At 42.7% G+C, this 14461-nt stretch overlaps 1 protein-coding gene across 1 annotated transcript; it reads left to right on the top strand.

Moving 5' to 3' along the window:
- The first annotated feature begins 46 nt into the window (after nucleotides 1-46).
- Nucleotides 47-14461, top strand: Il17rb (interleukin 17 receptor B). Its single transcript, XM_013030776.1, has 11 exons — nucleotides 47-144; nucleotides 2245-2269; nucleotides 2993-3133; nucleotides 4072-4199; nucleotides 4835-4961; nucleotides 6567-6614; nucleotides 8017-8147; nucleotides 8785-8850; nucleotides 10507-10606; nucleotides 11551-11646; nucleotides 13581-14461. The coding sequence occupies exons 1-11, from the start codon at nucleotides 76-78 to the stop codon at nucleotides 14141-14143; spliced, it is 1494 nt and encodes a 497-aa protein (XP_012886230.1). The 5' UTR covers nucleotides 47-75; the 3' UTR covers nucleotides 14144-14461.

Genomic DNA, 14461 nt, shown 5'->3' with positions numbered 1-14461 from the left:
AGGGAGTGGCGGGTTTGAAGGGATAAGAGCCGGGAGGGCTGCTGGCCTGAGCCCCCGCGTGGTGGAGGCCAGGTCATGTCGCTTGTGCTGCTGAGCCTGGTTGCACTATGCAGAAGCGCCAGAAGCACCATGCCCCAAGAACCGGTAAGCATTGCACCTCTACCCCTCTTCGCTTCCTTGCTGTGCCCCACCGGCCAGCCTGTGCTTCATCACACCTTGAGGTACAGGTCTCGATGGCGGCTCATGATTAGCATCCCTTGGGCAATCCCGATGGACCACAGGCCTCCCACTAGCCTCCTCTGCTTAGGCCAGCATCATGGAGCGTTGAACTGTTTGCATGAGGCATGAGGAACAGACAGATCTAGTAGTAGATGCCGCTCGGGGTTGTTGATTCAGTCATCTGTGCTCACCTCGCCTCCATTTCTTCATCGGTAAAAGGAAGGGTAGCACCTAACTCTCACGGGTGTCCTAAGGAGGCCATGTCCTGAAAAGCATCAGCAAAGAACCTCATTGTTCAAGGTTGGTTTGACCACCTGTTGAGGCTCCCTACTTGCTTTTCTTCCTCTTGGATCATATTGATTCCAAAAGTTAAGTTTTCTTTCTGAGTTCCTTAAATGATCGATCTGTATCACTAAAGAGGAAAAAAGCTCATCTTCAAAAAAAAAAAGCCTTCCGAACCAATTCCTACCTCTCAGATAGTGTAGAACATCATAGCATGGTGGGTCTTTGTTGATAGTTATGGAAAACCACAAAGCATTCAAGGTTTCCTGATATCTTCTGCAACTGTCTTTGCCTTCTTTGTTCTGAGATCCCCTTAGCTTTTCCACTAAAGGAAGAATTCGTTTCCTTTGTGGCACACGCTGTAAGGCAAGTTTAAACTATGAGTTAGAGCTGTTGCTTGGCTTCTTTCTAAAACTTAACTCATCAGTCCTTCAACAGAAACTTAGCATCCAATGTGGTATCTTAATTGTTTAAGAAGAATATCTAATGAGATCCCTCCAGTTCAGTTTCACAGAGACAAAGAAATGAGGATGATTTTATCCAAACCCAAATTACTCAAACCATCAAAAATGTTGCCTTGGGCTAGGATCATGTCTCAAGTAGACACCTGACTGTCAAACGAGAGAGAGGTTCTGAGTTTAATCCCCAGTACTGAAGAAAAAAGTTTTACCTTCTATCTTACCAGGTGTTTAGAAATGTTGAGGCTTGGAAGGAAGGGATACTAGAACGCGTGGATTTATCAATTGAGTATTGTCACTGGAGCTTGCTGCTGCCTAGAATTTAAATATTTTAGGTTAATATGTTATTTGCAAACCAAAATACTAATTTCTCTGTGTGTGTGTGTGTGCACATGCACACGCACAAGCATACACCTATCCTAGGGCTTGAACTCAGGGTCTGGGCACCACTGTCTCTGAGCTTCTTTTGCTTAAGGCTAGTGCTCTACCACTTGAACCACAGCACAACTTCCAGCTTTCTTTGAGTAGTTTGCTAGAGATAAGAATCTCATGGCCTGTCCTGCCCAGGCTGGCTTTGAATCTTGATCTTCAGATTTTAGCCTCCTAAGTAGCTAGGGTTACAGGCATGAACCACCAGCACCTGGCTAATTATTTGTTTTTAATGGAAAAACATGAGCAATTTACCTCAAAGGATATAATACTAGCTTTTCTTGGACATCAATGACAAATGTTTGCTTTTTTTAAAAGCTCTTTTTAAAAAGACAGCATGATGAAATCACAGTTGTTTATGGTTGTATAAATAGCTCAAGTACAAAAGAAGAGAAACATGTTAAGAATCTGGGGAAGTTACCATTGGCTGTATTTATTGTTTCTTTTTCCTTTGTACAATCATCCTTAGTCTGGGAAACTCCATAAAAACTCCAGATTATTCTGAAAACCTACAGTCAAACATTAGGCATGCAGGTGGGCCTACAGGGGTGAAGGGGGGAGGGTGGGTGGTACTCAGGGAAAGCTGAAACCCATAGATGAGTGGAGACTACCTCTGGTCTTCAAGTGGACCACTGGAAGATCAGGCATATTAATATCACATCTATGGTTCATCATAGCCTACACTGGAGTAGCTTAGTTTTCTCCAAGCTATGAATTAGAACCAGATCATTTTTTTAAAGTTTATAACTTACATATGCACCCACGGAAAAAAAGATGGTGTTTCGCCTAATTTGATAACAGAAGGGTTGTGGTTTGTTGGCTTCAATGTGACACTTGGTTTCTTTCTCTCCTGCAGAATATTCAGTGTGGCTTTGAAGCTGGTAAGTACATTGGGGAATGGGTATTGGACATTATTATATTGAATTACATTTGGATGTGATGAGAGCCTGAAACTAGGAAGTGGGTCATCAGAGACCAAGCACAGAACAAATGATTACTTTGTTTTAGTTGCTGAGATTGAAGTTCTCAAGAACTCTGGAGGAATAAAGAGGTGCCAGAGGTGGGTTGGGACACAAGCAGATCATACCATGCAGAGTGGAAAGGAATGTTTACCACTCTGGAGAGGGAGAGCCAGTGCAGGGGAGAGAGGTCCCTTACCGTGGGGATCAGGAAGCAGATGTTTTATAGAAGAATGAGTGTTTGAGATGGTAGTGCTTGAAGAATGGGTTTCTGTCCCAAAAATGGGTATAGGGAAGGTGAGATGTAGGGGAAATGGCAGCAGCAAAGGCTGGTAGGTAGTAGAGTAGGGGGTAGTGTGACCAGCTGGTTGAAAGCATAGGGGAGTCAAGACTGACCCTGACAAAAATTAAATATAGTACATACACACATACACCTCTCCATACCCAGGGAGCTGGAGTGATCTCAAATGTGCTGTTGTTTGTAGCTGAAGTTGGCGCCAGCTTAGCTGTGTTCAGCCAGCACCTAGAAAGGCTTGGCTTACCTTAGTTGGAAGTTATGATGAATTGTGAAGAGTGACAGGTCAGGATGGGCCAGGAGACTGGACCAGGAGGAGTGGTGTCATGAGGAGTCTTCCCTTTGCCTAGGGCCATCTCCAGAGTGGATGGTCCAACACACTCTGACCCCAGGAGACTTGAGGGAGCTCCGAGTGGAACCTGTTAGAACCAGTGCTGCAGCAAAAGACAATTCAATTTTGATGAACATAAGCTGGACACTCCGCGCAGATGGTAAGTTTGCATCAATCAAATATAAGGCCAGAAGTATCCACTAACCCAGGAATGTGCAGGCTATAGGCCCCATTAATCTCATTCCTAGATATATCCAACAAAGATCCCAACATGCTTGTATCAAAGCCACATTCTAGGATGTTCACAGGAACACTGTTCTTAACAACCAAAGCACCCAAATGCCCGAGAATGGAATGTAGTCACAGAGTCACAATCAAATGATCTATAACTGCACATAATATGGACGTCACAAACATAAGCATCCAGACAGTTCATACAGTTATTCCTGTATGCGTACCACAGTTGTACGTGCTGCATAATCTGAAGGTTCACAACTGGGTTGGTGGTTACTTAGGGCTAGGAGTGACTGAAAACAATCGTAAGGGGAGCCTGTAGGGTGGGAGATTCTTCACCTATGCTAGGCATACAAGTATGCAAATTCATCAAGTAGTATGCTGATGATCTGAGGTTTTTTTTTTTCAGTGCATTATACTTCATGGAAAAAGATGGAAAGACCAGGCATAAGTCCCCCAGTTTAGGACAAACACTGGCTTAAGTGGGTTACTCCTCCTCTTTCCAATTGATATAATGAAAGTCTTGGCATCTGCTCTAGATTATGCTACAAGACACATACAAAGCAACCTGTGGATTCTTAACAATGAATCTAATGTTTGTGTTTAGCCCATGTGTTTCCATGGGCTAAATTCAGTTAAATTTGAGGTAGTCAAGATCAAATCTGACCTTAGGAACTACATCAGAGCTCCCCTGGAACTCTGTAAGCCTTGCTCACCCCATCTGCACACTGGGTCCAAGGGTTGCTTACCTTTTAGTGATGCTGTGTTTACTATCAACTGAGGTAACATGGGAAGGGTCTAGCATCACATCCATCACAGAGTAAGCACTGAGTAACAAAACTGCCCAATTATGTGTCGCTGCAGCCAGCATCCGTCTGTTGAAGGCTACCAAAATCTGTGTGACAGGCAAAAGCCACGTGCAGTCATATAGCTGTGTGAGGTGTAATTACACAGAGGCTTTCCAGAGTCAGACCAGACCCTCTGGTGGCAAGGTAAGCATGTGATTATGCGTGTGATTATGACTGAAAACTGGGCTCTCTGGGGAACTGATGTGCCCAAGTTCAAATTCCATTTTTAGCCACTTCACTTCTAAGCCTTTCCTGCACATTTCTAGTTCAGTGGATACTTCAGGATATATCAGCAAAGCAATTAAAATTAAATAATTTAATTATTCAACATAATCTAATTATGTTGAATAATTAAATTATTCTAGTGTTAATATTTCATCCCTTTCCCTCCCCCCCCCCGAGTTACAATTGTGTGGGGCCCTTTGTTTAAGTAGATATTGGCTATGGACCTAAGTTCCAGCAGCAGCATAAGGGACAAAATTACAAATGAAAAGAACACCAGGTATTGGTGGCTCATACCTGGAATCCCGGTGAATCAGGAGGCTGAGATCTGAAGGATCTCAGTTTGAGGCCAGGGAAGAAAAGTTGCTAGACTCCATCTCCAAAGTAACCAGCAAAAAAGCAGGGCTAGAAGTGTGGCTAAAGTGGTAGAGGGCCGGCACAGCAAGCATATGAACCTGATTTCAAACCTTAGTAACAAGGAGAAAAGGAAAGAACCCAGAGTCCCTATCCCTCCCCATGCAGCCTGAGGGAACTGGGCACCTTGCTTTGTCTTGCAGTGGACATTCTCCTACATAGGCTTTCCTGTGGAGCTGAGCACTCTCTATCTCATCGGTGCCCATAATATCCCCAATGCAAATATGAATGAAGACGGCCCATCTTTATCTGTCAACTTCACCTCACCAGGTAAATTTCTTCAACTCTTCAGTTAGTTTTTGTCTTATTGAGACATCTGCTTTGGGGTATATTGGTTGGTCCAGTAAACCAAGGGGAGTCTGGACAAGGCTTTGGATTAGCAAGGTCTGTTTCCTCATCTGTCATATGTACACAAGAGTAACACTCCTGATTCAAAGAGTAATTGAGTGAAATGCAAGGCAAGTACCAGTCCTGGGTGTCAGGCAGGTTACTGAGCCCGGTACTGAGCCTCCATACCAACCTTGAATTTGGAATAGCCCATAATTACAGGTAAGACAACTGAGGGAATAAGTGACTCAAGAAAATCAAAACTGATCGTTTAACAAGGGATACAGGTGGACCCATTACAACAATGAGATGTACAAGTTGTTATGTTGAAAAACGAACTTTACAATTTTGGTGGGGGGAGGGGGAGGGTCAGGTAGGGGGAGGTGGGGAGAGTATGGGAAAGGATGGGAAGGGGAAACAAAGAGGAGGCAACAATGCTTGATAAGAAATGTACTTGTTATCTTGCCCATGTAATTGTAACTCCCCTGTGCGGTATTCTCACAATAAAAAAAAGAAAAAAGAAAAGAAAAACTGACCTTTAAACTTGGGTTTTTCACAGCAGTGTTCTGGGCTGTCCAAGTCATTTTCAGTGACAGCTTTCTTGGTAAAACTAAATCTCACTTTATTTTTAAATAATTTTTTTTTAAGTTTTGGAATTGCAAAGCTAGTACAAAGAGTTTTCTCCCCAAGCTAATTTTTCCAATTGTTACATTGACAAATGTAAAAACATTGGTACATTTCTATTAAGAAAACTCCAGATTTTACTTGGGTTTCACCTACATTTCTACTAATGTCTTTTCTATTGGAGTTGTATTTAGTCCCTTGTTTCACCTTACTCTCCTTTGGTTAGTTTCTTAGTTTTTGTTTTCATGACCTTGACAATCATCCTGAGATTGCTCCAATTTGTCTGATCCTTGTCTTATGCTTAGCTTGGGGTACATGGGTTTAGGGGCCTTATTGTATTTTGTCAAAGGTCTGAGATCACTGCTGACATTCACTTTTGTCCCCTGCTAGGCAACTGGGTGAAATAGGCAATAGGTTGGAAGAGGCAGAATCCATATATAGTACCAAATCTTGCTTTTAAAAGACTGAGTTTCTGAGAATCTTCTCTCAGGGGTAACAAATACTGTTTTTGTTTTTGTTATTGTTTTTCTTGTTTTGTTTGATAGTACTAGCATTTGAAAGCAAGACCTTGCGCTTGCTAGACTGGGGCTCTACTCCTTAAGCCATGTCACAAACCCATCAATACTGTTTTTTTTATAAAGATTGTATTTAAATTAGACTCTGGTTACAACTCCATAGGCAGGTGATTTTCTGTGCAACAATAAAATGGCAGTAGCTTGTTTAAATTTTCTCTCTCAGTCATATCTGGGATGTTTTGGTAGTTTGTTATAGGTGGTATTTATGTCTGGTGTGTGTGTGTGTGTGTGTGTGTGTGTGTGTGCGTGCGCGCGTGTGTGTATTATGTATATGTTTACATTTGTTGGAAAGGGGCATACAATAGAAATACTTTTTTTAAAAGTGCAAAACCTTTCATTCAATTTCCAGGATGCTTAGACCACATAATGAAATACAAACAAAAGTGCATTGATGCAGGTAAGTAGATGCAGCATTGTGTTTAGTTATATGAAGATGCTCCTAACTTGAGCCAGCTCCACCCAGCCTTGCACAGAGGAAGAACTAAGGCCTACTGTTGGAAGGTATGAGCCAAGCTGCCCAATGAGGAGTGAAATTCCCAGGTTTCTTGCCCTCTGTTTAGCACTTTGCCCACTGGGACAAACAGCTCTCTAGGGAAGGACTCATATGAAACCACCTCCACTCCGTTGGCTAAACTAACATTTTAGCCTAAACCACATGTAATAATGGCATAAATAGAAGGCTGGTTCTGATTGGACTGGAATCACTTGTTTACCACCACCATGACCTTTGATGGTGAAGACCCGAAAAGCTCCTGCTGGTTTAGCAAACATTCAGGGTAGGAATATTTGTCAGTGACCTAGAAGCGAGTTCTCAACCTGTGTCCTAAAAGAGAATTACCTTTTCCATGCTAGACTATTAAGTCTCCCCCTTGAACTGTGAAATAACCCCTTTATGATGATCACTCTTTGGTGCCTAATTTCCGGAGATTAGTGTACATGCCTCAGCTATTGTAGTCTTAGGATACTAGTAAGGCTAGTATCCCAAGGCATGTCTGGTAGACTGCCATGGCATTGTCAAGCAGACCTAGAATGGGAGACTTTACTCTCTTACCTCCCTTCCTCAAGGGGGGTGGGGGATCCTATCTGTTGGACTATGAAGGAATTTAAGGTGTGAGGTTTGAAGGCCTGGAATCAGCCCTAGCATGAACTCCTAAAGTCAGTTGTGAACCAGGGCCTACTGAAATGGTCTCCTAAGAGAGGTAGTTCATTCATGTGGTTATACATCATGTTCCTGGAAATAAACCTAATCCTTATTTGCAAGTCACATCAGTAAAACAACTGACTTTTTCTCACAGCAGACCTGTCAGGGAATCCTTTAGGTTGTCGGCCATTTCCTTATTTGAATTCAGTAAAGCTGGCAGAAGGCTGTGCTGAAGTACCAGGACCATAGAATGATCTTGTGGTTGCCTTTCTGCTCTTGAAGTCACTAGCTTCCTGTTCTTAGCTATGTCTCTAGCCTGTGCCTTCTTGCATGCTTGGAAGAAAAAATATTGGCCCTAGGTCTTAACTCAAAATACAGACTAAGAATAGGAGTAGAACCGTATCTGTGCCCCCTACCACCCTTAGCTCAAGGAAGCTATTTTTGGCAAAGCTGTGAGAATTCCTAAACTTCTCTTGGAGAGCAGTTATTTTGAGACTCTGGGGGGCAATATTTTAAAAGTACACTTGGTAATAGAGTCCCTATCTCTTGGATGTGTGCCTGAAAATTAGATTTTTTATGTTTTGCAAAGATTTTGGGAGAGGTAGACTAAAGGAAGCAGTTAACTAGTTAAGCTGTGTGGTTCTTTCTCAACTCACAGGGAGTCTGTGGGAACCAAACATCACTGCCTGTAAGAAGAATGAGAAAATGGTTGAAGTGAATTTTACAAACAGTCCCCTTGGAGACAGATACATGATTCTTATCCAGTATAACACCAGTGTTATATTGGAGGTACTTTTCCCCTTTGCTCCTTATTATTAACCCTCATCTTCAACCTCCAGTTTCCTTACTGTTTTGAAGGAGAATATTGGCCTTCTGGGATTCTCTGAATAGGTTATAGGCTATTTTCTGAGAGAGCACAGAATTGTCTGTTGTCCCCTCATGCTGAACTTTGTGTGTGTGTGTGTGTGTGTGTGTGTGTGTGTTTGCTGGTCCTGGAGCTTGAACTGGCATTATCCCTGAGCTTCTGTGCTTAAGGGTAGCACTTTACCACTTAAGCCACAGCTCCAATCTGTATTTTTTTTGGGTGGGGGGGGAGAGGGTTAATCAGAAATAATAGTCTTAAGCCTCATGGACTTTTCTGCCTGGGCATGATCCTCAGATTTCAGCCTCCTGAGTAGGTAGGATTACAGGTGTGAGCCACCAGTGCCCAGCTCTTTTGATTGATTCAGCAGGAAGAAAAAATCTCTGTGGACATATTAGTATATTTCACTATAAATCTCAAGCTAATCAAAGGTATCAGACTATGAAGTGAATCTGTATTCATAGTTTGATGAAATGAAAATCAGGGAAGAGTGGCCTCTTCGTGGCCTTTGATTTCCTTGTTCATATGATTCTAATTCTTGACTGTGTCTCTTACCTACATCAGAACAAACTAACTCGGACTTCTGTAGTCATTCCGGTGAATGGGGAGAGCGAAGGTGCCGTGGTTCAGGTGAGCTTAATGAGCTGTGTGTGAGGAGGGATTGATTGTCTGATAGCTCCATTAGGTGTTTTGGTTGCATCCTTGTTTTGTATGTGTGCAGGTACCAGGGCCTGAACTAAGGATGGAATTTTTGCTTGTATTTTTCAATCATGGATGGCACTTTATCACGAGCCATGCTTCTAGTTCCTAGATGCCTCCCTTTAAGAAAGTTGGTTCTCTCCTTCCCAGCAGCCCTGCATCAAGCCATATTAACAGGGACTTGTTGCATTCTGTACAGTAATGAGATCAGGAAATTGACCCTGAAGCCACGGTCCCCTTTGCTTGTATTAGTGGCTGCTGCTTAAAAAAAATCATATTCCTTCTATATACTGAACAGTAAGTTCTAGGTTGCAAAAGAGGATTTATTTTTTGTAGCTGCCTGTAAGTCTTTGCTTACAAGTTAAGCAAAAAACAAAAACAAGTTAAGCAAAAACATACACAGGTGTTAAGGTGGTTAAGGTTCTTTTATTTCCATCTTTTTGTCATGAACTCTCGGATCTATTCTACGCAGAACCAACCATTTTATTTCCTTAAGTCTAATTTTTTCCCCTTCAAGTCTCATTTTTTGGTAAGAAAACTTGGTGGAGCTTTATTAAGTAAGTAGGCAAGCACGCAGACAAGCAGAGAAAAAGCAGACAGGCAGAAAAATGGGGCACACTCTAACAGATAGTGTGGGTGCTCTCAAAGGGAGGGAAAGAGAGAGAGAGAGAGAGAGAGAGAGACAGACAGACAGACAAACTCAAGTCTCATTTTTAACTGCAAAATGAACTTGCAGAGTATCTGAAGCAGGTCGGTTTGGGTTCCAGATTGATGTATGAACTCTGGAGAGCAAACTGCCTGTCATTTGGGAGCCTCAGTTGAGTAAGGTGGAAACAAGTTGAACTAGTGGATACCCTGACTAGTAGATATTCTGATAGAGGAGGTAACAGTGGGTCACAGCCACAGCCAAGTGTAAAAAGCTGTTGTTTGATTTTGTCTGCTGCAGGGCTTGAACTCAGGGCCTGGGCATTGTTCCTGAGTTCTTTTGCTCAAGGCTAGTGCTCTACCATGTTGAGGCACAGCTCCACCTCCTGTTTTTGAGTGGTTAGAGTCTCATGGGGACTTTTCTGCCCAGGCTGGCTTTGAACTGGAATCCTTAGATATCAGCCTCCAGAGAAGCTAGGATTATAGGCATGAGCCACCAGCACCCACATGTAAACAGTTTTTGTTCTTCATTCCTCAGAATGTGAGGATATTCTCAGACTGGCCAGGCCCAGCAGACCCTCTTCCAGGAAGCCATAGACTTGTCCTACCTGACATAGAGCACTGAGGTCAACAAAAGCCTCAGTAATCTGTTGTCTTACAGGAAATGCTGTATATTTGCTAGGATATAGCCCAGCCCTTCCAGATAAGGAAGCCAGCATGTTAGTAACTTGCACAAAGTTTAAGTTTAGAAACCCAATCTTCAGGTGTTTCAATCTTGACTCATAGAATACAACAGGGGCTTTGGTATGTGTTCCCAAGGACAAAATGTCTATGCCAATGCTAGAGGAAAAACTAGCAGAGGTTGCAAGGGAAGTACGAGTACTGCTGAGCTTTTGCTCTTAAATGTGGTAAGAACTCACTAAGCCTTTTTTCTTTTTCCAGGTGACTCCATATTTCCGTACCTGTGGCAATGATTGCATCCGACGGAAAGGAATTGTGGTGCTTTGCCCACAGACAGTTAGTCCCTCCTCTCCAGATAACAGTAAGTGCTCAGTAGTTACCACAGGATGATCAGATGTTCATGACATTCAGAGCCCACTCAGTATGTGTCTGTGGGGAACCCATTTTGTCACAAGGTGACAGAAAGATAATAGTGCTGCCACAAAGAGCCCTGTAAGAACAAAGGCTTTATTTATAAAACCATGCTCGATCCTTTTCAAAGCAGGAGATACAGACAGGGAAAAAAAAAAGGCAAAATGGATGTTGAAATTGCCACAGGCTCTGCTGAAAAAGTCTTGATGTACAAGACTTTTTGGTTATGTGAGAGAATGTGAATTTTTCTGGGCTCCAAGTCCCTATCAGCCTGCATGACGTGGACAGGCTGTATGTTCTTGTGACTTGATATGGTTGTGCAGCCAACATTTGGATAACAAATTAGGGATACTGGCACCAAGAGACGCCTCACTGGTGCCTGAGCAGCATGTTCTGGAAAAAGACTCTTTGGATTAAGAAATATGTCAGTTCTTTTATTAGCAATGAGCAAATAAAAGTTTCCAGCCCATGGGTGGAGTCAAAAGATAGAAGGTGTTATTGTTAAGAATCTCTGCCAAATGAACTGAAGACAAAATGGGTTTCTAATAATGCTTACTTCTATACAGGCATGGTACGTATGTGTATTGTATCCATGTGCAGCCAGTATTCCTCAAAGTTCCTGTGAACTCTCAGTGAGAATGTCTGAGTGTGCTAAGCAGTAAGAAACCCAAGGGATTTTGGAGGATGTCTCCTCACTCCCTGAGTCCTCTATCCCCACTGTGAATCAAATGAGAGCTAGACACTGGAAAAACATACCAGCAGCAGACTCCCTGAAGATTTCCCAAGTTTTGGTTTTAAAGAGATTCCAACTTATATAAAGTAAAAAATTTTCGTTCTGGGGTAAACGATAAATGTGGTTTTGTTTGCTGAGGGTAAATAAGCTGTTTTCTCTAGACAGAAGTGTGCTGGGAGGCTGGCTTCCTCTCCTCCTGTCACTGCTGGTGGCCACTTGGGTGCTGGCAGCTGGTATCTACCTGACGTGGAAGCATGGTAAGAATCATCATTCTTGGGCTGGGAAGGTGGCTCAGTGGTAGAGCGCTTGCCTTGCATGCATGAGGCCCTGGGTTTGACTCCCCAGCACCACATAAGCAAAAAGAAAAAAGCCAGAAGTGGCGCTGTGGCTCAAGAGGTAGAGCACTAGCCTTGAGCTGAAGAGCTGAGGGACAGCGCCTAGGCCCCAGAGTTCAGGCCCCACGATCAGACACTCCCCCCCCCTCAAAAAAAAGAAACATCATTCTTTCTAGAAATACTTGTGCTGGCATTTTCCCAGGGTTAGGGCAGCATTTTTTTTAAGTTTTATGTTTTATTGTTATAATAAAGATCATGTACAGAAGGGTAAGTCAGGCAATGAGTATATTTCTTTTTGGACAGTGCTACCTCTTCTCTTGCTGTCTCCCAGTTTTTCCATTACACCCCCACTCACAAGTTGTACAGTTCATTTTCAACAGTGTCTAGTGAGTACCACTGCTGCATTTGTTCACCCTTTGTCCCTCTATTAGGGCAGTACTTAATGGCTTGGAACACTAGTGGAGAGCCTGGTATGCTCTCCAGTAGTTTAGAATAGTGAGGACCTGCACATCTGCTGACTAGAGATCATATTTCATTTTTACCATTCAGTTTCTATAAGCACTAAAACAGTACACTGCATTTCACTTTAGATACTCTATGTGAATTCCTACGTTTTAAAAATTGTTCTTTTAATTTATTTGAACCCTTAGAAGGTTCTTGCCAACATTGAGTCTTTGAATATGGATGTCAGGGAATTAATGTAGATCTATAGCTAGTGAAAGTTTCTGCCTTTCCCTTATCCCATGCATAGAAAATGGAAGTGATTTTTTTTTTTTCAGCTGCATGGGATGTTGCAGACTCATCCTAGGAGCCTTAGTAGCAAAGTGCTTGCTTAGAAAGTGCAACACCCTGGATTCGAGCCCCAGTAGCAAAAAAGAAGAGACAAAATCCCCCAAAATCTTAAAATAAAGTGGCTCATCATCATCAGTGGCTCATGTCTATAATCCTAGCTACTCAGGAGGCTGGGATCTGAGGATTGTTTCAAAGCCAGTCCGGACAGAAAAGTCTATGAGACTCTCCCCCCCCCTCCCGGCCTGGGCGCTGTTCCTGAGCTCTTCAGCTCAAGGCGAGTGCTCTACTGCTTGAACCACAGTCACTTCTTGTTTTCTAGTGGTTTATTGGCAATAAGAGTCTCATGGTCTTTCCTACCTGGGCTGGCTTTGAACTGCGATCCTCAGATCTCAGCCTCCTGAGTAGCTAGGATTACAGGCATGAGCCACTAGCATCTGGGCTTTATGCAACTCTTATCTCAGTTGATCAGCAAAACACCCAAAGTAGAAATGAGATCACCAGCACTGAGCAAAACAGCCAAGAGCGTGAGTCCGAGTGAGTGAGTTTGTCCCAGTATTGGCATGTACGTGCAAGTACTCACATACTCTGTCTCTAACACACAGAGCCATGAGTCCATCTAGGTTGATGACAGAACTACAGATTCTACCATCTGCAGGTAGAGAATAGTATATACAAATTACAACCGACCCAACTCAAATGTGATAGGCAAAAGTCAAGTGTGCATTTAGGCAGTACTAAATATTCCAGTTATACCCATCTACGCCTGGCATAGCATCTGAAATATAGTTTCTATGAATTTATTTGGAAAGATAAAAGCTTGATTGAGAGGACTGATTTAATGACTTAAGTCTATTCAAACATAGTTAAGCTTAAGCATCAGTGTGTTTCAGGTGGTGGGCTCAAAAGGACTATCAGGGATATTTTTTCCTCCTGCAATAACTAGGATCCTGGTGCTTAGCTGATATCCTCTGGCCAGGGATTTGTTGATGATAGGTTAACTAGAGTGATTGCCTGATGTCTGTTATACAAGTAACCAATTCTCCTTTTCCTCTTACTTCCTACAGAGAGGATCAAGATGATGTCTTTTCCTACTACCACCACACTACTTCCTCTCGTTAAGGTTTTGGTAGTTTACCCATCTGATGTATGTTTCCATCATACAGTCTGTTACTTCACTGAATTTCTTCAAAACCACTGTAGAAGTGAGGTTGTCCTTGAAAAGTGGCAGAAAAAGAGAATAGCTGAGGTGGGTCCCCTGCAGTGGCTTACTACTCAGAAGCAAGCATCAGATAAAGTGATCTTCCTCCTTTCCAACGCTGCCGCTGCCTGTGACGGGACTTGTGGCCAGAATGAGGGTGCCCCAAGGGAGAACTCTCAGGACCTGTTCCCTCTTGCCTTTAACCTTTTTTGCAGTGATCTAAGTAGCCAGACTCATCTGCACAAATACATGGTGGTTTACTTCAGAAGGGCTGATATCAAAGACAATTACAATGCTCTCCATGTCTGCCCCAAATACCACCTCATGAAGGATGCCAATGCTTTCCGCACAGAACTGCTTCGTGTCACACCACATGTGTCAGTGGGGAAATGGTCACAAGCCTGCCATGGCAGCTGTTCCCCCCTGTAGTCCACCTAGGAGAAGGGAAAGACCTCACATTTTTCCTACTCCAATTCCAGTAACAAAAGCTTTATGATGACCCTAAAGTTTACTGTACAGTTTGTTTGTAAGAATAGTACAAACACAACTGCTTTAGAACTGGAGAATGCCTTAGGCTAGTCACTAACAATCTTTATGCTTATTGTTAAGAACATCACTAACTACTAGAACATTAAAAAACTGAAATGAAACTTATAGAACTACAAAACTAAATCTTGTATCAAAAGTCCAAAATGGTTACAATTAAGAACTCTAATCATTCTGGAATAAAGCATCCTTCAACCAAAA

The sequence above is a fragment of the Dipodomys ordii genome, unplaced genomic scaffold (assembly GCF_000151885.1).
Source record: "Dipodomys ordii isolate 6190 unplaced genomic scaffold, Dord_2.0 Scaffold132, whole genome shotgun sequence".
Taxonomy (NCBI): domain Eukaryota; kingdom Metazoa; phylum Chordata; class Mammalia; order Rodentia; family Heteromyidae; genus Dipodomys; species Dipodomys ordii.
The sequence above is the reverse complement of the archived record's forward strand: the minus strand, read 5'-3'. Positions and strand labels throughout refer to the sequence as shown.